The sequence below is a fragment of the Diachasmimorpha longicaudata genome, chromosome 18 (genome assembly GCF_034640455.1).
Source record: "Diachasmimorpha longicaudata isolate KC_UGA_2023 chromosome 18, iyDiaLong2, whole genome shotgun sequence".
NCBI lineage: Eukaryota > Metazoa > Arthropoda > Insecta > Hymenoptera > Braconidae > Diachasmimorpha > Diachasmimorpha longicaudata.
Window position 1 is genome coordinate 2,065,477 of NC_087242.1, and position 25,931 is coordinate 2,091,407.

General features: G+C 38.2%; 3 protein-coding genes and 1 long non-coding RNA gene across 7 annotated transcripts; 2 read left to right on the plus strand and 2 right to left on the minus strand.

Annotated features, from left to right (window-relative positions):
* Positions 1-872: 872 nt before the first annotated feature.
* On the minus strand, positions 873-3,955 carry Ak2 (Adenylate kinase 2). Its single transcript, XM_064137489.1, has 2 exons — positions 3,815-3,955; positions 873-2,695 (listed from the first exon to the last, which is right to left on the minus strand). The coding sequence occupies exons 1-2, from the start codon at positions 3,917-3,919 to the stop codon at positions 2,051-2,053; spliced, it is 750 nt and encodes a 249-aa protein (XP_063993559.1). The 5' UTR covers positions 3,920-3,955; the 3' UTR covers positions 873-2,050.
* On the minus strand, positions 3,943-25,435 carry LOC135171115 (adhesion G protein-coupled receptor A3). Of its 4 annotated transcripts, XR_010300483.1 has the most exons (7): positions 19,526-20,039; positions 16,981-17,124; positions 16,837-16,908; positions 16,206-16,277; positions 10,099-14,494; positions 4,151-4,230; positions 4,022-4,074 (listed from the first exon to the last, which is right to left on the minus strand). XR_010300483.1 is itself a non-coding variant. In XM_064137458.1 (6 exons), the coding sequence occupies exons 2-6, from the start codon at positions 19,714-19,716 to the stop codon at positions 10,189-10,191; spliced, it is 4,785 nt and encodes a 1,594-aa protein (XP_063993528.1). In that variant the 5' UTR covers positions 19,717-19,994; positions 24,033-25,435; the 3' UTR covers positions 4,541-10,188. The 4 variants fall into 4 exon arrangements, 2 of the variants coding, with proteins under 2 accessions (XP_063993528.1, XP_063993527.1); XR_010300484.1 differs by lacking the exon at positions 4,151-4,230 and having other exon boundaries at positions 3,943-4,074; XM_064137458.1 differs by lacking the exons at positions 4,022-4,074; positions 4,151-4,230 and adding an exon at positions 24,033-25,435 and having other exon boundaries at positions 4,541-14,494; positions 19,526-19,994.
* Positions 3,965-16,986, plus strand: LOC135171141 (uncharacterized). Its single transcript, XR_010300489.1, has 3 exons — positions 3,965-4,091; positions 4,164-4,539; positions 16,839-16,986. It is a non-coding gene; the product is annotated as an uncharacterized LOC135171141 (long non-coding RNA).
* Positions 20,142-24,008, plus strand: LOC135171116 (ribosome biogenesis protein BMS1 homolog). Its single transcript, XM_064137459.1, has one exon. It carries the CDS (start codon positions 20,285-20,287, stop codon positions 23,966-23,968), a length of 3,684 nt encoding a protein of 1,227 aa, XP_063993529.1. The 5' UTR covers positions 20,142-20,284; the 3' UTR covers positions 23,969-24,008.
* Positions 25,436-25,931: the final 496 nt, after the last annotated feature.

The following is a 25,931-nucleotide window of genomic DNA, read 5'->3' on the forward strand; positions in this document are numbered from 1 at the left end:
ATCGAAGCCATACTTTACGTATACATGTAAAGGCATTATAAATATAAAAATTAAAATTAATTGAAAAATAAAAAAATTATATGTAAAAAAGCTGTAGAGAAACTCTAGTGAATTTACTAGATAATTTTATTGAAATATTCAATAGAAAATATTCTCTAGAGTAATTAAATACTAAACAATATATTATATTTATATTGATATTATCCTTAATATTAAATATTTGTTAATATTATATTAATATTCAATTCAATTCTTCCATATAATTTATTTAATTAAAGTATTATTTGTAGAAATTGATTCATTAAAATTTTTCACATTAATTCATTTCCTTTTCTCATATTTTCTAAATTAATATTATTTAAAATATTAATAATAATATGAATAAAATATGACTATAAAATAATGTAATATTTGTTAATATTACATTCATATTAAATGTAAATATTCTATAGAACGTATTCAATCAAACTATTGTCTACATAAACTCATTGATGAAAATTTTCCACAAAAATTAATATTCTCTCATATTTCATAAATTAATTCTCGTTCTATGGAATAATATCGAGTGCAAAAGGACACGGTCCCATGGAATGTACGGGTTAAATAATAAGATCGATGAATGACCCTAACAATAAACAATTAACGCTAATTAATTGATGGACTATCCATTTTTTCAGTAAAAATTTCTTGTAAATAATTATCTCATCCAAAATCCTATCCAACAATTTCGAGTGACGTCACAACAGGGGAAACGCAACATAAATTTTCCGTTTTTTATGTAAAAAGTGTGCAATCAGATGTGTAGGTCTAGTAATAAAGGTGATTAACAACCTTAATAATAAAAAATCAAGGCTAATTATTGTTACGCAAGATTGTCTATCAGAAATTTTATTATCTTTCCTCGTTTCCCAATTGTATACATTACATTATGTAACAGAATATATCTCATCATATTTATAAACGTATTTCCATTCTGTTCGCTTCAATATCATCTAAAAATATTAGACTTACTTTGTATGTACATTTATTAGGCAATTCACTCATTTAACGAGGTAAGCTTCGAGTTCAATAACGAAGTGGTAAACACAGATAAGTAACTTTTGACTATTGACCAGTCGATGGCGAATATCTCGGACTGTGATAAAGATAATAAAATTGTTGTTATGACCTTTTTTGTAGAGCGAATCGTGCGCTACAACAAATGTTATTACAAAAATTTCGTTATCTCTTTTAGATCCGGAGATATTCCTCATAAACTAGGAGAGACGAGTCGACTTATCTCGTTTTACCATTTCGCTGCTGAATCGATGAGGACAAATCAATAAGTAAAAAATGTGTCTGTGCGCGAAGAATTGGCAGCATTTTATGAATGATTTGAAGTTTATTATTCGATAAGATACAGATAAAACTCGATTAACCGATTAGTCGCTCGTTTTGCAATTGTAAATCTCGAGTGTTGTTTCTTATTCCACAAGACAAATTAATTTCCAAGATTTCTATCGAAAATATGCTCTCGAATCATCGAGTTTTACCCCCTCCTATGACCCGAAAAATCTTAAAATCGTGATCTCATATCGACAACGCAAAAATACAAGGAAAGTCCTAATTCAAATTCCCTAGACGATTCACCATTAAATATGTTCCAGAAAAAGTCCGCAGAATTTTCTCAGCCCAATTTTTCCAAATGTTGCTGAACTTCCTCGCAGAGAATAAATTGGTCGATCCACAAAAAAGATTTCAACATAATAAATGACCTATAAAAATTCAATTCTGTTGACTTTTTCCTCAGATATTCCCTTGAAAACTGCCAAAAACTAATAAGAATAAGAATTATCCAAGAAATTCCCAAGATCTGTTTCCAAAAACTGTTTTCCACGTTCGATAGCGCCTCCTCCACCTGAATGCGCCCTTTAAAATTGAAGCTAGCTCCCTACGACAACTGGAATCTTGCATACGTCTGCATTACAATTAAATAATCCTCTGTAACATCTAAATCATCCCTAACCCCGAGAAAAATATTCTGAAAGATAACACTGGAGTTGCTTGAGTCTCAAAAAAATCTGCTGAAGAAGCTCTTCTTCTCCTTGTCCTGCTTGATAGCCTTCATGAAGATGGCATCAATGTCCTTGAACACTTGCTCACTGGATTTGGCAGCATTGACGTAGTTGTGAACCCCCTGGATGGCGTAGTAATCCACCAACGGCAGTGTCTGATCATGATAAGTTGCCAAACGCTTCTTCAAGGCAGTGGCATTGTCATCAGACCTCCTGGTGAGTGCTTCACCAGTGACATCGTCCTTCATGGGGACCTTGGGGGGTGCGAACTCCTCGTGATAGGACCTTCCACTTGGCATGTGAATCAGACGTCCTGTGATCCTCTTGACGAGCAAGTTGTCGTCGATTCCAAACTCGATGACAGCATCTAGCTGCTGTTTTCTCTTGGCTAGGAGGCCATCCAGCTTCTCAGCCTGAGGGACACTCCTGGGAAAACCGTCGAGAAGGAAGCCCCGCTTGCACTCGGGCTTGTCCAGGTTCTTGTCGATCATCTCCACGACGAGGTCGTCACTCACCAGCTGGCCCTGGTCCATTATCTTCTTCAGTTCAGCACCCAATTTTGAACCGCCCTCCACCTCGGCACGCAGCATGTCACCAGTGGACAGGTGGCACACGCAGTACCTCTCCTTCAGGAGTGGGGCCTGGGGAAAAAGGTTTTTTTATTGTTTAGAGGGTAGAATGTATGATAAGGTTGGTCACCCTGACGGTGATATTTTATGTATTATTGTGTAAAATTAATTAGTAATGAGGCTAGACAAATTATGTATCAGAAACTCATGAAGAATAGAATGTGTCTGTCTGCCAAATGAGGGAGTTTCTAATTAGAGGAGGTGAAAGTGTTTTGTTAATAATCAATTGATCTTTCTGCAAATGTTCCTTCAGAATATAAAACTGATCAATGATTGTTAATTCCGATTCAATGGTATGACTAGCTACACTAGCTATGGAAGACGGAATATGTATGCAAGTGGAATTATATTAGTGAAGAAATGATTAATTAATTGTAAAAATGGAAGAATTATAATTGTGCACATTTAAGTTAAGATTTTTTAATTTTATTTCGACTCATTATGATCCCAAGATTCCGAAAATGTATTTTATGTGACAAAAGTTCTTGTCGGTTGTTCCCCAGGAAATCGATGGAATCAAGTAATTTTTTCTCATCAAATATAACTCTTTGTGAGTCCCATCTAGAAAAATTAGTTAATATTTAATTAATTCCGTCATTTTTTAATTCTTATATTCTAGGTGAAATTCGGTCTTTCAGGATAACTAAGAGAAATTCATTGAAAGTGGGGATTTAATTAATAAAATCAATCCAGTTGAGTTGAAACTTTTTGTTAGTTGAAATTATTGTTAATAAGACAAATTCAGACGCTTCGATCTACTTCGAATGGGGTAAATTCTGAAACAAAGATTGAAAGGAGCACAAAATAAAATAAATAAAATTGATGTCAGTCCAATTCAGTCCCTTCTCTGGAACGACACAAAGTCCAAAACAAAACGATTTGAGAAAATGAGGCCCAGAAAAGTTCACAGAAAATATTGTAACATGACAATTCCAAATTTCTGAACTCAAAAAAAACCGGTAACTCGATTTTTAGAACCGAAAATCTGGTGATACCCCATACAAATCTCTTCTCGTTGAATATTCAAGACTTAAGTCTAAAAGATTGCGGTCGTTGGATCGAACAGGAATGAGGGTGAGGGCAGATGGGGATAAAAAAAGGTTTCAATAAGTTCAAGGGTCAAAGGTGTACCTGTGTTCCTTTTCCACTCCCCGGTGGTCCAAGTAGAACAGCATTGATACCCCGGGATGGCTTTTCAAGCTTCTCCTTCACGGCTGGTTCAGCTGCAGGTGCCATTATCACTCGTCCTCTTGATTAATTTATGAGACAACAATTGCTTTAATTGTTTCACCGGTGGAATTGGATTCCCTCGTAAGTGGTACTCTCCACGGGAATGATGTGAACTGGTGTCACTGGTGGCTGGCTCCCGCATGCGTAGTAGCACCGCTGTTCTGCAAATGTCGAGGAGGTGAGGTGGAGAATCTCTGAGATTATTATCATCAGTCGGTATGTGGAGAATAAAATTACCATTATTTTTTAGATCAGTCAGAGGACTTGAGCTGACCCCGTTACGACCAAATTTCCTGACTTTTATAAACATACATAACCTAGAAATGAAAAATGTAGTGTTTCCATTGGAAATGAACATTTTATAAAATATTAAATGCTGGAATATTGTCAATATCGAGGTACTCAGACGAAAATCCGAGAAAAGTGAACAATTACTGTGGGCAAGATGGCGGCGGCGTAGGAAAATTGCAGCTCAACTGTCGGTAACAGGGACTCACAAACAGACCACAACTGATAACATATGACTCAAAGTTAATTGTTGTTTGTAGTGTCAAAGTACTGATACACGAAAAGGGACTTTCCAAGCACATGTTCGAAGAATAAAAATTTGGTCAAAATTGAGAGGCGTAAGTATATATGTATATTTATTGATTCCCCTTAGGAACAGGCAAGGACTTCCCTTACCATTTTTCATACATTTCTTCCTTATCGTAATCTATCGAAACTTATCCTAAATTTAGTATATACATTATTTACATATATTTATTTACAACTTACAATTAAGTGTTCAGTTACTTGACTGAGAGAGGAAGACCCCCGTTTCTGTTTTTCATACGAGTTATACTTCCATTCTGCATGTGCTTCCTTCCTTGTCCTCCGAAGGACCAAAAATGTCTGTTCCTTTATCTTCGCAGGCCCCCATTACTACTCCCTTCCCCCTGCACCTGAAGACTCGCATTGTGTTATTGGATACCTCCAGGTTTCCCTGAGGGTACCACATCTTGTGCAAATGCATTTGTTCATCTCATTTTTTTCTCACTCCTTTTGTTCTCTTTCAATCGATCCCCTAATGTGCCCATTCTGTTGTATCGTATGGTGTGTACGAAGCGACACGGGTCACTGATCGAACATGGCGAATTTCAGGGAGATAATCGATAATCGATTGTGACAGTCATAATCGACGATTTAACAATCGATAATTGATGGTTTAAGAGTCGATAATCGATCATTTGATAACGGATAATCGATCTTATTGAAAAAGCATTGAACAATCGATAATTTAAGAGTCGATAATCGATCATTTGATAATCGATAATCGATCTTATATAAAAATAAATGCGGATTACTAAACGAAATTTCATGGAGATACTCGATTATGTAATCGTTATAATCGATCATTTAAGAGTCGATAATCGATCATTCGATAATCGATAATCGATCTTATATAACAAGCACCACGGATTACTAAACCAAATTTCGTGGAGATACTCGATAACGTTATCGTTGTAATCGACCATTTAACAATCGATAATCGATCACTGAAGAATCGATAATCGATTATTTGACAATCGATAATCGACATTATATAACAAGCAACAAGGATTACTAAACGAAATTTCATGGAGATACTCGATTATGTCACCGTTACAATCGATCATTTAACAATCGATAATCGATCATTTAAGAGTCGATAATCGATCATTTCACAATCGATAATCGATCCTTTATAAGAGAGTCACGGGTCAGTCATCCAACATGGCGGACTTCATCATGATAATCGATTATGTCACTGTCATAATCGATCATTTGACAATCGATAATCGATTTATGATGTAAAATCCAAAGCGGCAATTTTTCCGGTAAAGCGTAACCTAAAAAGTGGTTGCAGGTCCTTTCACCTCACGCTTCGCCCTCAGGTTTAATTTTCATTCAAAATACCTTGTCCTGTATATTATTTATCGAACCATAACAATATGTTTTTTACAAGGTGACTTGAACAACATTCCGGCCTGCGGGCTACGAAAATTACATATCTCAAGCCCTACGCCCTACGCCTGGGAGACGCAATTGTTGCCATAAATCGAAATCAATGATTTTAGTCGATGGCAACATCCAAAGTTATCCTATGAGACAAAGGATAAACATCGAGACTATCGATATCTCGAAAGTCGCTCATGCTTATTCCTCAATTCAGTTCAGTCGTCTGAGGCGGGCAATTTGAATTCAGAATTCAGGTTCCTGTCACGAAAAGGACGAACATCGAAACTATCGATATCTCGAAAGTCTCTCACATTAATTATTTATTTGGTTCAGTCGTCTGAAAAGGTCAATTAAATTTTGAAATGTTCAATCGTGATTTTTATAATTTCCCTTTTTTCAATTTCTGACGTAGGAATGTTCGATATTGAACAATCGATATCGAATCGATATCGATATATTTTCAATCGATAAAATCGTCTCATGTGAAACATATTCGCCGATAAATAGTATCGAAAACTATCGATGTTGGAAAAATTGATATGAAATATCAATTATTATTATGATTATTATTATTATTTATTTTATTATTTATTGATATGAAAATATCATCGATTTGGAAATTGTATTTTTTTTTTCATTCATTAAGCGTTTAATTAGTTTATATTTGCAAAAATCTCCACAAATGAATTAGGAACGTTGTAAATGACTGAGGGAATAATTAGGAAAGATTCCATTCATTAAAATATAAATTGAATATCGATATGGGGGTGAAATCTCAAGTTTTCAATCCATCTGCCTGAAAATTATCAATTAAAAAAACTTATTATCATAGCACGACAGATCGATACTCCCCAATATCGATGTTATATCGAACATTCCTAATCTGATGACGAATAATAAATTTCAGAACGACTTGAAATCCTTTCTTGTAGTTATTCTCGATATAATTTCCCATTTTTGATGATAATTTTCATTATAAAAATGTCTTCAAGTGTTTACAAAAATTACAAAAAAAATCCACACAAATAAAAATTTGAAAAGCGAAAAACTAAATCCTTGTCTTTCCCTGATTAACGGAACAATATTGATTGTTCTTCGATGTTTAGGCCTAGTAACATCGATAATGTAAAGAAGTTCGCTTAAGCCTTCGTTGCTCTGTTAGAAAATGGCAGTAAAAAATATATTTGTACGTAAAAACGAGTTTGAATTGTTAAAAAATTGTCTAGACCTATCATAGACTGCAATTACTTCCACTGACAGTTTTTTCGATCTCGAAAAGTCCTATCCAAAATTCGAACTCAAACACACTCCTATTAATACTGAATTAAACCATTCGTATATAAATATTAAATGAATGTTACATGAAGAAGAGAATTTTATGTTTTCAGGATTGACAAAATTTGTTTAAAATGCATAAATATGGAGTAAATTATTTGTAGAGATGATCCAAAGAGGAGTGACTGAAGTAGAGGCTCAGTTCTGGGGGTTTGAGTGACCCCAGCGGCATCGTAGAACCTCACCCCAGAAGACGTAGGGCGCCACACTCAATCCTGGGGTGTCTGCCCCCTTTTAATTGCAAATAATTCTTAATTTCTATCTTACTACACACAATTCTCATTTTCAGAGTTTCTTTGAAACTGCGAATCAAGAAATCATTCGATTGTTCTGTCAAAAAGTGACAAAAATGGTAGAACCGAACAAATCTCCTTAATTTTAAGTGGAGCATCCTCATATCCTCCTTTCTGCTCATCCTAATGTTATCTAATTTCAATGGGAAAAAAGTATTTTGGTGACGCAGAGGACCACACCTCCATTTTTAATTAGTTTCTCTGACTGCAGAACTGTTATTGAGGAATTGTTGAATCGGCTGAAGGGCAGACACCCCAGGATTGCGTGTGGCGCCCTACGTCTTCTGGGGTGAGTACTACGACGTCGCTGGGGTCACTCAAACCCCCAGAACTGAGCCTCCACTTCAGTCAATCCTCTTTGGATGATCCCTTGTGCCCAAACAGAAATCAACTGAAGCATTATCGATCGGTTGAGTTGGTTTTCTTTTTCCCTCATTATCTTAATGCGAAGAGAAAAAAATTTGGGAAAAATTCCAGTGCTCGGTACCAAAAGCGAAGCGAAAACTACTAAACTCTCACAGGTTAATTAAAATAAACCCCCTAAATGCATGAATTATGTAAAGAAACCACGAAATAAATATTAGAGTTGACATCTTAAAATTTGTTAGTAGATTTTGTGCGGAAATTCGGAGAAAATTAGGTGAAATTTTATTGATAATCTCATTCTGCATCTGGAGTATTGTCTCAGTACCAACACTACAACTCTTGACTTATTAATCCCAGTCAGGGTTGGGCAGGGTTGGGCATGTAAAATACGTCACGTGAAATACACAGTATTTTACACGTATTATACCATGTATTTTACGTCACCTTTTTCAAACGTATAAAACGTAATAAACACTTAGTACAACAACGTAAAATACACTCACTACTTACACTTACACTTATACTTACACTTTACATGTTTTTGCACTCTCATCAGTGCAAAAACATGTAAATTCCATGCGACATGGCGTGACGTATAATACGTATTTTACGTTGTTGTATGAAATGTATATTACGTTTTATACGTTTGAAAAAGGTGACGTAAAATACATGGTATAATACGTGTAAAATACTATGTATTTTACGTGACGTATTTTACATGCCCAACCCTGATCCCAGTACACGTCCGACATCAATAACGTTGGCAACGCCAAAGAGATTTGAACATCTGGGATTCCTCGATTTGTAAATTAATAATCTGTAGTGAATTTGTAAACCAGGTGCATTGCCCTTATTATGAGTTATCGATAAATATTCTAAAAGAAAAATGAGTAGCAGAATTTTCATCAAGATCTTTTGTGTAGGGTAATAATCGGACTAAAAGGAATTATCAAAAAAAAATCAGTACCTAACCTCATTCAGAAGATTTTCAGCGATAAATGGGACTAAGTCGAATGGACTCATTCTAATTTACCACAAAATGATGTGTTAACGTCGGAAGTACAGAGAAAAATCAGTGAATTTTTATAGTGTGATTACAATAAAAATTACTGTGCTGCCTTACAATCTCGTGCACAAACTACAGACCTGAGGAAATTGACGATTTCGCCCAGTGAAATATCTTTATCGGTTTAGGAAAACTTCTATATCGACCTCGTAAAAATTCCAAGTTTAATGGGCTACGACAAGATGGACGCTAAATGGCTGATGCAACAGGTCACATGACGGAGTCCAACGTCGGTAATAATCGGATATATTCGGCGCGAATCGTCAACCAATCACAATGAGTTAATGAAAAATTACTGTGTGACAGTAAAAAATGAAGAAAGGCAGAATAAAATGAATTGATCTAGATAGAAATTTGTAAAAGATTTCTATCAATTTATCATTTAAACTCAAATAAAAAATTATAGATCTTCAAATTTTATAGTGCACGTATCATTAATTATGAAAAGTATCACAAAATTAATAGCATTGATAGGAATTTTTATGTATGAATAAAACACATATCAGTATTCTACACTGACAGAAATTTTGAATAAAATGTTGACTAATTTTTAAGTTAAATTTTGTCGAAAAAATTAGAGACCTAATTGGGAGACTAATTTTTACGATAAAACCAACTTTCATCCCTGATTTCGCCCTCTGTAAGAGAAATTTTTATCCAAAATTACTTTCACTGTACCATTTTGCCCCTCGATTTTAATCCCCAACACAGTAATTCCCCTCTCATAAAATTATCTGCTAAATAAGTTGCCAAATCAATTCAAGAACATTTTAAAAATCCGTGAAAATAATCAGTTGCAGCAATTGTTAGTTGTCATGAATTAACGAAAATTTGCATCGACCACATTTCATACAAAAATATCATAATTCCCTATAATCGTGAAATGAACGTAATAAAAAACTATAAAAATAACTCGTGTGCTTCAGTCTCATTTCTCTTGATACTGTACCATAATAATCTTAACACAAACAATTGAAGTTATCGCAACGCAACCGAAAATTCTCTATTTTAAAATAAAAAAATTCCATCTGTTGACATGTTTCACTTTACCTCTAGTATAGCACTGGATTTTTCCCAAAATTTCCCCTCAAAAATTCCCTGACTTTTTCATGGTCATCTGAAGTATCTCAAACCCCAATAAATACCTTCTGCATCCGGGTAGAACACCTGGACTTGTCGATAATCCTGTTGTCATCCTGGGAACAATTTGTCTATCACTTTCTTCTGTCATAATTCTAAACACTCGTCTCCTTCTTAACCGAATTAGTCTCCATCAATATATCATCCAATGGTACCCCATCCTCACTAAAGTGATGAGAATTCTCATAATTAGTGTCCTCATAATCCACCCCAATGCTAGCATTCATATCCAGATGCCTCGTAGCCCCAAGTGTGACATTAATAGCAGTGAGATCCTGGGAAGAGTTGAATTCTTTTTCCAAATAATCTCCACCACCTCCACCAACCTCTTGATTCTCCAACACTTCATCACTCATATCCGGCACCGTCAAACATCCAATCAACCAATACCCGCAATCATCCTCGACGCACTGATTAATATTACTTAACGATCTATTAAAAATAGGTTTATCCCTTGTACTGAACAGACTCTCATCGATGAAGCCATTATCCCCTGTTCCCGAAGGTTCTTCCTCCCTGCAACCACCAGAGACTCTCCTCCGGGTGCTTTCGCTTTGAAGGTCATCACTGGAAGCCCTAAATCCAATCGAATAATTTTTCGTCCTTTCAGCACTCCTCACATCATTACAAGAACTTGTGAGGTTATTTCGTAACTGATGATCTTCAAATCGATCCTCTGAAAGACAATACAAGCTGCTGGAGTGCTCTGATCTTGCCAAAGGTCTCCCTGAACTCTCCGACTTCTGGCAGAGCTCATGAAGACCTGAGCACTGAAAATCCTCTTCAAATATTTTGCTCTGAGTTTCCGGAGTTTCTCCAATTTCCGACAGATCGTGATCACTTTTCTCGCTCAATATTTGCGTTCCAGAATCCAATTCCGAGCTGTACTCCAAGCTGCACTGTTGAGAAACATTTCTAATGTGTTTCTCCTCTTCAGTTCTGGTATCAAAATCAGATTCATTGGGACTCAGCAGTGGTCCCAGTGCCAGTATTCTCGGCAAATCATTTTCCGTATCGTTTCTGTGATCATTGTTAACGTTTTTAACAATTTCTTTGCTTTTTTCCTGACCAATGACGTATCGCATTGGCACTGATCTGTCTTCTGATAGACTTCCACCACTGTCAGAAAGTATATTGACATTATTCGTGGTGTTAACCAGGTTCAGCTCCACGTGAATATTAGTATTGTTAACTTTGGCGCTGCTGCCATAAACATTTTTATCGATTTGTGATTTGTTGATTCTCGGAGCTGGTCTAGGAAGGGAGATGCAGCTGTCTCCATCACTGGTAGCTCCACCATCGCCCTGCTTCCTCGGGCCCAAATTATTGTGCTTCGTGTGTCTCTTTTGCTTCTTGAAGAACTTCCTGGCGACACCACTTTGTCGTGGATTGTAGAACATCTCGATACAGGCGGACTGAGTCCCCTCAGTGTAAGTAGTTACAGAATTGTTGGAACGATACTGCTGACGATGAAGAGCCACCAGATTCACATTAGGGCTTTTGTTAGTTATCGAGGGACAATCAGACCCAATATCCGATGTTTTCAAGGGAACACAAGGACGAGAGACGTTGGTAAGCCTCGACGAACTGAGGGAATTCGTGTCAGAAATCACCTGAGTCACTTGAGTATTCGAAACTGGAACTGATAGATTTTGGACAAGAGGTTGAGCTGGTAAAGATGGATTTGTATCAATGACACTTCTAGATCTGCAGCATCTGTTTTGTCTCTTCTTCAACCAGCACCTCATGAGGCTCCACTGTGCCCTCACATCACTTCTCGCTATTCCATAGAACAGAAGAACGAATAATCCAAGACTGCTGACAGAAATTCCATAAATAGCAGCGAAGATAGCTTCTGCATGGGGAATGTGAAAGCTGAAAGGTCGTACAGTTGCTCCAGCCCCAGAGAACCAGACAATCAAATACAGAATCAAAATCACCACCTGTCCCTTCAGCTGAGTTATTTGCGAATGCTCGACATCCTCAATCTCCGATGAAACAGTCTGAGTCGAGTGAATGCTGTTTTGATCTCCACCTGCATTATCATTTGGCTCCAACAATTCTAAATCCATATTCTCAGTTGCCTGAGTCCCCTCCGACAACTGTCCATTGTGATCACCACTTCTGATGGCACATCGAATGAGGAGATGAAATATCGAGAGGTAGACGAGGAGAATAATCGCAGGAACGAAGAGACCTGCCAATGCTGGACCCGAAGACAGAAAGCAATACGAGTATCCAGCGTATTCCCTCAAGTTAATGGCGCCCGAAATACCGCAGATGATGAGGGCGATGCCCCATCCCACGAGGTAAATACCCAATAAAGGTTTTTGAATCGGTTGCTCCAGTATCTCATCATCAGGAACTGCTGTCACATCAGACTTTGATAATCGTTTGTACATATTGCTGGCAGATGCTGCCATCCACAGCAGACAACATAGGGACAAATAATGAAGGGCGAGACCAACTGCCTGACAAATTTCGATGGAGTCAGTCTGTTGGATTCCAGTGGTGTACAGAAAGCACAGGAGAATTATGGCGATCCAGGTGTTTATGACACAGTGTTTAGCTTTCTTTGGCATCGTGATGGACGTGTAACAGATTATGTAAGTCACTGACGTAATTATCAGACAAATTATCGCTACAAACGTTCCAATGTAGATAGCAGGATTGGAGTACCTGAACATGGCACCTGAAGGATAAGGGGTGTCATGAAGATATGAAGTGTCTTCTAGTAAACCGTAGTACCCTAATCTGTCGCAGTGGAACACAACGAGATTGTTCACGAGGCTTGACAATTGGCATCCTTTGGTGGACCACTGCCCTGAAGAATTGAACTTCATGTCCCAGACGACAGGTTTGGGTCGAATGCCCAGATGATATGATCGAGGCATTTTTAGCATAATGTAGACAGGTTCTGTCAAGTTGGCGACGGGACAGCCTATCAACTTGCTTCCAATTATTCCAGATGTTATGTCCATTTTAGGAGGACCCGAGGTCAGAGGTAGAAAGCTGTTGGAGCTGTACATGGAGATCATCAGTTGGTGGGCGACGGTTATGTCCAGACGATGGAGTAACGAAGCTGGAAGCTGAATGGACGCTTCTATCGATTTATCTTTAGTATTTAAAATCGCTGTTCTGTTGTTCGTCGCACAGTGCATGAGCCTCCGTGTCACTTCCCCCGAGATTGTGCTGTACCAGGTGCAGGTCAAGCCCATGAAGCTCTCGGTCTTCACCTTGAATTCCTCTAGAGCGATGTTATTTTTATGGAGTTGAATTGAAGGTGTCAACTCTGTAATTACTTCGACAGATTTTATCAGTCTCGAGCAAGCGTTGTAAGAGGTCTCCGACACCTTCAGCATATCCTTTGGAAGGGTCATGATGGAGCTGATGATGTCCATTAGTATGACACCAAGCTCCTCTTCCTCCACCAAAAAGCTCAAGTAGTTCTCGATTGTTTTAACTATGAAATGGATTTCGATTGGATCTGTTATCTTGTTGGGATAGCCCGTGTGATTTTTAAATCTCACAACAGTTTCTAGTAAATTTCCTTTGGTCAGGGACAGATTGACTTTGGAATATTGTTCCAGTGCTTTTGTCGTTGGGGAAATGAAGGGACAAGGGTCTGTGTTGAGGTCAGTCCAACTGCCAGTGGAGTTGCAGTGATAGGATGCTTGAAGGGGTGTCGTGGTGAGGGTGGAGAGACCGATTCCTTCACAAGGTAATTCCACCTTCCAGCCGACTACTGTCTGTGGCCAGGCATAAGTTCCTTTGTTGTTTCTGGTAATCACCAGGGGACAGTAGTTGGTGTCCTCGGATATCACCACCATACTCACAGTTTTAGATTTGTTACCGTATATTGAGATCAGCTGACAGTTCCACTGGCCATTGTGTTCCTTCCTCACTGGGAATATTGTGATGGAGCTGTGGATCACACCAGAGTTGGAGAGGTATCTGTTCTCCACTTTGATGTTGGACAGGGTGTCTTGGGGATTTATGAAGCTCCCGGTGCCGTTGAAGATACTGGGATTCCATGTCCAGTCTAGTCGAGCACTTCTATCGTCTGTTATGCTCGGGACACTGCACTCCAAGTTCATTGAATCACCCACGAAAATAATCTGATTTTGGTCAGGATTTATTTGAAGCGTTGGTGAACCGAACTGACAGTCGAGTTCTTCTGATGTTCGCAGATCGAGGAGGGATTGACCGTGCATTGATGGAGGGGAATCGCAGACAGGTGTTGAGTTCAGCCGGAAGAGGGATGTGTTTTTCCAATTACCGAGCCAGAAGAGGTAACAGTTACATTCCCAGGGATTGTTGCTGAGGTCCAGCTGTCGTAAGAGCTTCAGTCCGTGGAGAGTACCCTCGGAGAGGGTTTTCAGGAGGTTTCCATTTAATTTTCTGTGGAGAACGAAATTTATTAGTTGTTAAATGATTTTTCTGATTCTGGAAAATTTATTGAATGAAAAATCTTCTTCTGGAGGTTCTGTAGGGTTTAAAATTCGATTAATATTATTTATTTATTTTTAACGAAATTCGTCGTAAGTTCCTGAAAGAATTTACAACTGGTCATCACCCGAGGGACTTCGCCCAAATATTTAAATATTATTTACATGACAACTGCTGCGAGTAAAGAGAGTAACGAGGGCTTTTACATGATCGCGTGTGTGACGAGATGGTACAATATGAAGAGATGAAATGATGTGACAGGAGGTCCAGAATTTTACAATCAACGAGACATAGCCGCGCGCCCCCGCGCGCGATTTGGTTAATCTTAATTGTTGTGATATTTTTTATTTAAGTCACATTTGCGGTGAGCGCACCGTATTTTAACTACTGTATGAGTAGAGCAGTTGAATTATAGGGATATAAAAAGTCAATGTAATATTTAAATTCAAAATAATTATACCAAAATGATCCTGAAGTAATCGCGTATGACGTTGAACACGTCATCATTTCGTAAACATGGATCTTTAAAAATTGCTGATATATTCACAGCTGATCTATTTCCCACTTGTAGGCAACATGCAAAATTTTAAATGTCTTGAAGCTGTAAGACGACTTGGAAAATACAGGAGTTTCGATAAGATATAGATATTTACATTTGATGAGTAACTTGTTTCATTACCATTTTCTAACAAAGTTTTTATTTTCTACTAATTAACTCATCCTTTGACTTGATTTACTTGATACTTGTGTACTTGTGAAATTCAAATTTTGCCGCTGTGAATGTATCTACCAATCACGAATAAGTGTTACGGAATTTCGATATGTTCGATTCGATTCGAGATTTGAGGTGTATGTCCTTTTTACAAAAGGAGAATTGTTGGAGATGGACAAGACCTCCCCAGGAGTCAGATTCCATATTTTCAATTCTGATGGCCTTGAGATTTTCTTGTAAGGTACCTCCCAGGACATCTATACCGATCCTAGAATTTGTTCCTGTGACAGATGTCTCGAATACGGTCCAGTTTGTTGAGAGTAAAATTTGTTGTCAATTTGTGGAGTCTGTCAACGATGGGCTCTATTCGGGTGGGTTCGTAAAGGAGGGGATTGGAGGGGTTGGGAAGGGGGTTGTCAGGGTGACGAATTTTGTCATTTTTCGGAGGGTGGTCCTTTCGAGTACGTTTATTATTTCTTTGGTACGGGGTCTGGAATGCAGGAGGAGACGATGGGCGTAATCTAATATTAGCTGCCATGTTCCTTTGTATATTTTGATGATTCCAATAATATTAGGGGGATATTGTGCAATTGCAGTTGTACAATTGCAAAATTTGATAATTATAAAGTGGTATTAGTGGTATTAATCTACTATTACTATTGGTTACTTCTGAATTCTCCCAAATCTTCTTGAGTTTCTTCAAAACAAGCGGTGAATTCCAGGAGAAAAAGATACTTTATAAATTTATTAATAATAATTAATAAATTTTATAATTTTATAAATTTTTAAGGAACTCGTGTACTAAAAAATTGAGAGAAGGAACATAAACCCTTCTCTCGATCCACTGAATCTTTAGGTACAAAGAAATAGAATTTCCTTCATTCCACGAGCATTTATCGATCAACAAAGTTGACTTTTGCAAAAGGAAAATATAAGTAATAATGCACTTACAATCGTTCTAGAGCCACCAGGTCATGAAACAACGTTGTTTTTACTGCGCTGATTTTGTTGGCAGATAAGTCACTAAGAAAAACAAAATTACTTAATTAGACTGAATTAATTACGTACAACAAAATTAATTCATGCAATATCACGTCGTTGAAGTCAGCCTCAATATATTTATAATTTTTCGAGTAAAATTTTTTGTTCATTTCAGGGTTTCAAGTCAGTGACTCCACGATAGTCAAGTTACGATGAATTTCCGGAGATTAATTGTCTAAAATAAAAACAATTCAACTAGGAATATTTTTTTTGTGGCATTTTGCAGTCAAATTAGAAAAAATCATATGAATGATGGGGTATTTTAATTAATTAATCAATGGATTCGTTTTATTTACGCCATTTGTTTTATGCCATTGTCATTTAAAAAAAGCTTTGGACTTATAGCATGTGGCTATGAGCTTAAAAGCTCAGAATAACAAATACATTGCAAGTCGCCCTGAAAATCCTACAATTTTTGTTTCAATTTGTTTTTTTATTAGAGAGTCGCTTTAAAATATATTTAAGTTTGTTTTGTTTTAATGGTGCACTCTACGTATGGAATGTTTAATAACAATGAAAATATTGTATTTTGGATACTTACAGTCTCTTCAGGTTCAACAATTGACGGAAGACCAAAGGATCAATGGATGCAATTTGGTTTTTGCTTAAATCCCTGAAACGTTAAAAGAATGAATGGATTAATGACCAGCAGAATCCAAATGGATATTTGGTATGTTGTACTCACAATCTTTCTAAACCGTCTAATCCACTAAAACATCCTTCCTCCAAAGCGGTGAGTTTATTAGTAGAGAGATCCAGGCGTTTCAAATTCGTCAAATTCTGAAATGTCCCTTTTTCGATGAAGTAGATGTTATTTTTACTCAAATCCCTGCAACAGAACATTCCAACGAATGAAAAAATGTCATACAAATGTGATATTAATGTGATATTTGTCATCCAAATTGGTGGTTTTTATGTTTTATAAAAATTAATGAAACAAAAATGATCATGAGACTTTCAGATGAGCATATGATACATAAAATTTTTAATTAATTCATAAACTTTCTCATTCTATTATTAAAATCCCCCATAAGACGATGGAAAATGGTCGTAATTGGATAATTCAGGAGTCTCATTAACGATAATTAAATATATTTTCAACTAAAACAAAGCTCTTCATTGAAATTAGAATCAAAACTTTGAGATTTTCGTGTTTAGAAGAAAACCAGAGAAAATTAAAAAACTTAAAACACTAAAATCGCCGCATTATCAGTTAAAATATTTGTCTTAATCGATGGAATGAATAATAATATAATGTTTCAATTTGAAGGTATCGATGACATCTTGACATTGATATATAATATCTCCCAATTGGTCGAGTCTAAAATCTCTAAAATTGGCAAAAACGATTATTTTGTAACTGTGACATAACATAAAAAATATAACAATTTAAATAATACGATTATTTAAATAATACAATTTAATCAAATTACATTTATAATCACTATTTTAAAAAACTATTAACACCCTTCAAGCCAATCAATAATTATGTCTCCAGAGTTCACGTAACACTTCGAAAAATCATAACGTAAAATAGAAACCTATCATAAAGTTAATACAGAAATAAGGACTGTCAGAACGCAAACTAGTGCACACCAGCGAAGGCTCAAGAGTTCAGTATCACATTGACAGTGTAAATAAATTTTAAGTACAGATTTCAACCCTTTAAATGCTAAAAAAAGAAATAGAGAGGAAGGGCCCTTCGTCAAATCGCTCCAGAGCATGAAAACTTTGGTGTCTATGAGCCACTTAATCTCGAGAAGTCATAGGATAAAGATACACCTTCTGCCTGTGATTAAATAAAAATTAAAGTTCATACTAGAATCCTTCTAGTATTATTTAACAATCCATATTCATGATCCTATAGACACTACACCCAGCGTAACACTTTTTAATTTTATGACCAGATCAGAATAACGATTTCCAAGCAGAATTGCCAGATGACTGTCTTTTCCACAATTATTTATTAACTCATTAATTAATAATTATTAATTTATGAATGAATTATTAATTTATTAGAATAGGGAGGATCACACGAGGGTTCAATAAGACATCAATGTCCCCTGAAAACGGTCCATCATTCCTTTTATCGACTTCATTCGCTTAAATAAACCCAACAAGATCTTCTTAAAAACCGTCGCCTGGGAAATGTTCTGGAGAATTCCTAATTAATGATTAATGTTTCCATGTCATAAGAGATGTCCCAGGGATACTCTCACGAATGAATAGGTGATGCTGAGACCAGTCAGGATAACCAGGAAATACCGAAGTGGTTTTTCTCTCCTATCTAAAAGGTACAACAGAACGCATAAGCAGATTATTTGGCAAACATAATATTCGAACATTATTCCAGCCTCCAAAGAAGATCGGACAGATGCTGCCAAGAACAAAGGATCCAAGACCTCCTCTGATCCCCCCAGGATTGTACCAGATCCCCTGCTCATGCGAAAAATGCAGATTGGAGACACCGGGAGGAAGATAAGTACACGGATCAAGGAACACCTGCGGTGCCGCTAATACGGTCACTTGGAACAGTCTCCCCTGGCTGAACCATGGATGGATACTGGGCATACTATCCAGGACGACCAAACCAGAATATTGGTCATTCTCAAGGACATTTCGAGAGGAAATAACGAGAGGTTCTGGAGGTTCGTAAAAACCCTGACGATCTCAACTGGAACAGAAAATATCCTGTGAACCTCATTTGGAAGATCCTCCTCCCAGTTTTTTAATTCATCCTCCCATTCAATTAATTCAGGTGATTAATTAAAAATATGTGATTGGGTGAACACCCCCTCCCTCCGGCGCCATCACAAGAGAAGGTACATGAGGACTTCACAAAGGTATTGGAGCTCATATCCCTGAAGATGCGAACTGCAATGTTTGTGGAACGTCGGCTCAACGTTGAATCAAAACGGGCATCTATCCGAAGACAAGGAGAATGTAATCGATAGCCACGAAAGCCTCAAAAGTAAATCGTGATTACTGTTTTAGTATTATTTGCAATATCGTAATGATGTTGTTGACTTTGTAAGTCTGTTGAATGACACGTTATTCAAGTCTTCCGAGCAATGATTTCATTCTAAAGACGAAAATAAAATATTCTAGACATTAAAATTGACAAAATTTAATGTGCACTAGTCTCGCAATTCCATTGTAAGACTAACTGAAACGAAATACCAATTGTCACCAAATAAACAACATAAATATTATAAACAAAAGCCACTCACAGTTGATAGAGTTCTACGCTGACAGCGTTGATATTAATGTCCTTAATGCTCTGAATATCTTCTTTACATTTGACCCTGAGCCGCTCATTTTGGGGCCCAACAAGTTTACAGGTGCACGGGGTAGGACACAAGTGCCCACTGACGATACCCAATGCTCCAGTTAGGAAGTACAGCACCGAAAGATTTATCATAATTGGCAGTTGCTGACCGCTGCACTGAATCCGAAAATCTAAAGCTCATATCATCCAGACACTAATCCAACTGTGAACTTGGCACCGAAACAAACACTCGAGTCTTGCACATTGTCATTGCGGATCACTTTTGTCCAAGTTGTTGATCGTCCGTTGACAATCAGAGAACATCATGACATTAACCCGATTTCCGCTCACCCCCCGCACACGCCATCATATCGAGCTTTGTCATAGATGTGATATTCCAAGGAGAGACTGACAAGTGCAATTCGTCGTACCTTAAATCCAAGAGGATTGACTGAAGTAGAGGGTCAGTTCTGGGGGGTTTTAGTGACCCCAGCGGCATCGTAGTACCTCACACCAGAAGAGGTGGGGCGCCACACGCAATCCTGGGGCCGGCAGAAGTCACTAGATACCATGCGGTTAGGCATGTGGTGTGCTTGAAGCATCCTAACCTCATTCAGTGCAAAGAAACATGTGTACAAGCGTACCTCGAGGAACACTTGAACCGTACTAATAAAACCATGCCAGTATTATTTTAAACAATAAAAAAAAATCTAAAACAAAAATGTCGGCGCCAGAGGGAAATATCACACAGCACAAGTCACATCGTGAACGAAATGCGGGGCGAAAAGCCGAAAAGAAAAAGGGGAAGAAGCGTCAGAGTGAGGAGTTAACAGACAAACAGCGAAATCCAAAAGCCTTCACCTTTAATTCTGCAGTAAAAGCCGAGAGAAGATTCCGAAGAAAACAGGACATTGAGACCAAAAAACAACATATTCCAGTGGTGGACAGAACCCCAGTGGAGCCTCCTCCAATTTTAGTAGCTGTCGTTGGTCCTCCAAAGGTCGGAAAATCACTGCTCATCCAATGTTTGATAAAGAGTTACGTACGTCAGCCTCTCAGTAACATAGTGGGTCCTGTGACAATAGTCTCAGGTAAAAAACGAAGAATAACTTTCATGGAGTGCAACAACGATATCAACAGCATGATAGACATTGCTAAAGTAGCAGATCTGGTGCTGCTGCTGGTCGATGCTTCCTTTGGCTTTGAAATGGAGATTTTCGAGTTCTTGAACATTTGCCAGGTGCATGGAATGCCTCGAATCATGGGAGTGCTGACTCACTTGGACCTTCTCAGTAACGCCAAACAGCTGAAGAAAACAAAGAAAATTCTGAAACACAGATTTTGGACTGAGGTATATCAAGGAGCAAAATTATTCTATCTTTCTGGTCTTCTACATGAAGAGTATCTTCGTAACGAGGTGAAGAACTTGGCCAGATTTATTTCAGTCATGAAGTTCAGGCCTTTGGTCTGGAGAACAACGCATCCGTATTTGTTAGCTGATAGAGTTGAAGACCTAACCTCACCTGAGGCCATAAGACAGAATCCCAAGGTAGACAGAACAATCAGTTTATATGGATATGTCAGGGGTGTTCCACTGACCAAAGAATCATCAATTCATATTCCTGGCTGTGGAGATTTAAGGATAAAGGATGTGAGCTTTCTTCCTGATCCCTGTCCTCTGCCTGAGCAGATTAAAAAACGAATGCTGGTGGAAAAGGAGAGGCTTATTTACGCTCCTTTCTCGGGAGTTGGAGGGATTGTTTATGACAAAGATGCAGTTTATGTTGAGTTAGGAGGAAGTCATTCTCACAAGGAAGAGAACACTGGAATGATTTCGTCGTTAATGGAAACTCAGGGGACTCTGGACGAAAAACTGGAGAAGAGTGAAATGCAATTCTTCAGTGGAGCTGGTTATATAAAATCTGGGGAAGTTGAGGAAGAGATCAACTGTGGATATGGACAAGTGAATATTGTGGATGGTGAGAGAATCCGAAGGAAAGTTGTTTTTGGAGATTCTGGAGATGGAGACGAGGAGAAAGGTGATGAAGATGATGAAGATGATGAAGATGATGAAGATGATGGAGATGGACACCTGGAAAATTCTGAAGAACTCGCCGGAGGTGACGAATCTCATGGCAAAAGAAAAATGGCTTCCCACACAGTCGATAAATTGTCTAAAAGGCCGAAGATCGAAGGTGAGCCAGACGATTTGGAGCTGGAGTTGACTTCATTGAGAGCTCAAGCTGCAACCAAAGATTTAAAATCATTCTCTGAGGCACCAGTAATTCATCAACCCTTATCCAAAAATCCAACTTGTCAAATTAAGGATAAAATAGCGGAAGGTCTCACTAAATTTTCATCCATTTCCGAACAAATGAAATCGAGAAGAGACTCTGCGAGTGTGTCAGACGATGACGAGAGCTTCGACGAACTATCAGACGATGATATTGACAGACAATCAATATCAGGCGCCTCTGACAGCGCCAAATCTGAAGGAGAAACAGACGACGAGGAAGATGGTGAAGTTTCAGACGATGAAGGTCTCCAATGGAAGACAGATTTGGCGAAAAAGGCGCGAGAATCTTTCCTCAATCGTCAACAGTCTAATGTGAATCTCATGAAGCTCGTCTACGGGGTTTCAGGTTCACTGAAAACCGATGAAACTCAGGATCATGATGATGACAACGAGGATGAAAATGTTGGGGGAATTTTCAAAGTCGTTTCAGAAAAACAAAAGCAAAAGCTCGAAGAAAGAGAGCTCAAGAATAGGGAAGAGTCAGTCTATCATTCAGAGGATCACCACAGAGACTGGACAACAGAGGACAATAAACTCTGTTTGATAAATCGTTTCGTTACAGGCAAATGGAAGGAATCCGAAGATGCTGAGAAGCTTCTCGAACTTGACGACTTGGAAGAGGACGACGAAGAAGTCTTTGGGGATTTTGAAGACCTGGAGACTGGGGAAAAGGTGCAGGGAGATACACCCAAACCCCCTAAAGAGTTGCCTACCGATGAGGCTGATGAGAGAAAGAAGCTGCTCGAGAAAAAGAGAAAGCTCAAGCAACAATTCGATTCTGAATACGACAACACCGAGACCAAGAGCTACTACGATGACCTCAAGCAGGAGGTGGAGAAGCAGGCGCAGTTGAATAAATCTGAGTTTGAAGGGCTGGATGATGACCTCAGGATTCAACTCGAAGGCTTCAGACCTGGAATGTACGTCAGAGTTGAATTGGAATCAGTTCCTTGCGAGTTCATAACAAATCTGGATCCAACGTATCCTCTGATTGTCGGGGGTCTTCTCCATGGAGAGGAGAACATTGGATACGTCCAAGGGAGATTGAAGAAGCACAGGTGGTACTCCAAGATCCTCAAGACTAGAGATCCACTGATTCTCTCGGTTGGATGGAGAAGATTCCAGACGATTCCGATTTACTCGAAACTGGAGGACAACTTGAGGAATAGGATGATCAAGTACACGCCTGAACATGTCGCCTGTATGTCCCACTTCTGGGGACCAATTACTCCTCAAGGGACTGGGTTTCTCGCTGTCCAGGACGTTTCAACGAGAATTCCGGGCTTCAGAATCGCAGCTACGGGGACAATTCTGGAGTTGGATAAGAGCACGAGAATTGTCAAGAAGCTGAAGCTGACGGGGGTTCCCATGAAGGTGTACAAAAAAACTGCTTTCATCAAGGACATGTTCAATTCTACCCTGGAAGTCGCCAAGTTCGAGGGAGCCAGGATCAAGACGGTGTCCGGGATCAGGGGAATGATTAAAAAAGCTGTTAGCAAACCCGAGGGCTGTTTCAGAGCAACTTTTGAAGATAAAATTCAACTGAGTGACATCGTCTTCTGCAGAACTTGGTATAAAATTGATGTTCCCAGGTTTTATAATCCTGTGAACTCGCTGCTGCTACCGGCAGAGCAGAAGAACCAGTGGAAGGGGATGAAGACGACTGGGCAGCTGAAACGTGAGGGCAATGTCAAGGCCCTGCCTGACAAGGATTCACTCTACACGAAGATTGAGAGGCAGCCGAGAGTCTTCAAGCCACTGATTATTCCTAAGAATCTTCAGAAGGAACTGCCTTACAGAGATAAACCCAAGATGGCACCTCTTCCGCAGGATCGAGTGAAAACGTTTAAGGATAAGAGAGTGGCGGTTGTCAGGGACGTCAGGGAGGAGAAGGTTGCCAAGTTGATGAAGTCCATTAGGACTAATTATGCGAATAAACAGGAAAAACTGAAGGAGGCGACCAAGGCGAGGATGAGCGCTTATCAGAAGAGGGTCGAGGCTGAGGAGACTAGGAAGCTGAAGAGGCAGAGAGAACTCAAGAAACAGGTGTTTAGGACTTTGAGCAAGATGGAGATCAAGGAAAAGAAGATGCAGGGCGGGAGGCGGTAGTCACTGTATATTTTGTTAAATATATGTTGTTAAATATTTATCTTTGGTGTCTTTTTTTTATCACCTGATGTTTGGAGGATGATGAACAAATTTATGGTGTTTAGAAGTCCTTGGGAGACATTTTTTGTAGTGGAAGAGCACAGGGGATAGAAAGCCAGGGGTTAGACAATTTTTATAATTTTTTTAGAGCGAATTGTAGGTTAAGAGGTCGGTCACAGTTTTTTTTTCATTCAACCGAAAATATCAAGCCAACAGGTCTTAGAAAAATGCCCTGAGAGAATAGCAAATCTCCATCTTTCAGATAATTGCGAGTCATCTGAAATTATATTTTTGGAACAAATTTTTTTTATTTTGTTTGAAGGAAATTAGGAAAATTCTGAAAATTTAAGTGTAAACGTCGTTTAGGGACTTTCTTATGGAATATAAAATCTATAAGTTTTGGGTTATTCTGACTAATCTGAGGTCGAGGAGAGCAACAAACTCGAGAGGTAAAGAGAACTCAAGAAACAGGTGTTCAGGACTTTGATTAAGATGGAGACGAAGGAAACGAAGATGCAGAGTGGAAGATGGTAATGACTCCATATTTTTCTGAATGTAGGTTCTTAAACATTTATCGTTAGTGGCTTTTTCGTTTATCATCTGATATTTGGAGAACGATCGACAAATTTATCATCTTGAGCACTTTCTGGGTGACATTTTTTCTACTACGAAGAGGTACTGTAGACATTTTTCTGGAGTTGATGGAAAATATCAGCCAAAGTCGTATGAACATGTCCTGAGAGAATAGAAAATTTTTCACCTTTCAGGTAATTCATAGTCATCTGGGTTCAATTTAAGGAACATTTTTCTTCGATTTTGATTCTAAAATCTTATGAAACTCCCAGAAATTATATACAGAGAGCTCTCGTTAATTCTAGGTGATTCTCTCATTAATATTCACGAAAACTCCGGAATGTTCGTTGAAAATGAACAAACGTGGGATATGAGGTTCTCTTTTCTCGCGAAAACAGCTAGACAACATGGCCACATAAACTCCTCCCTGTGTTTTCGAAGGTGACGATAAGGTACTCGGGTTTATCGAATCTCTTTCCGCAAATATCACAATTCAGGTTATCGATTTGGTGTGATAAACGGTCACTATGACTTGTCATACTTAACAACTCTGATGTCAGGTCGTCGACGTTGAACTTGGCGAGGTCAGAGGATGATAAGTTATCGTCTAAAATTGAATCTGTCATGGGATTCAGAGTAATACTTAGACATTGATTCTCCAGGATGGACTTTAATGGCGAAGTCTCGATCAAATTATTGCTCTGAAGCAGATCATTGAGGGTCAGGGAGCTGGTGTCCACCAGATGAAGATTGGTAGAAGATATTTGTTCATTTTCTTGTCGAGGATCGTCTGATCCAGGACAGGACGGAGGACAGGACATAACAGATTTCACATAATAAAATTTTCAGAATCAATTGGTGACGTTGGCAGCACTGACTCACCTGAATGGGAGCCCCAAATGTACGTACGACCTTGAATTATTACCAACAGTAGATTTGAATGTATTGCAAACATTTAAAAATTTTATTCAATTGTATAACAAATTTAATTTTGAAAAAAAAGTTCCTGAAACTTTTTTCTTTTAGAAAAAATCTGTGAAATCTCCTGAAAAGAAAGAACAAAAATAAATTTTTATAAAAATTTCGCCAAAAATATTTTTGTGTGATGATATGTCCTGAAAGATTTTGAAAAATGAGTGGAAATAAAAAACAGGTGGAAACAAAAATTTTGTATGAAAAAATAGTTGAAGGAAAATCAAAGATCTTGACACAGATTGAAAAATGGAGAATAAAAATGATAAATAAAGGAACTCCAAATCCATCCACTTACAGACTCTCCCTCATTTTACAATAAAATAAACTAATAATTGAAAATCCCTGAAAAGGATACCGACGAAGCCGTCTCCGCGAC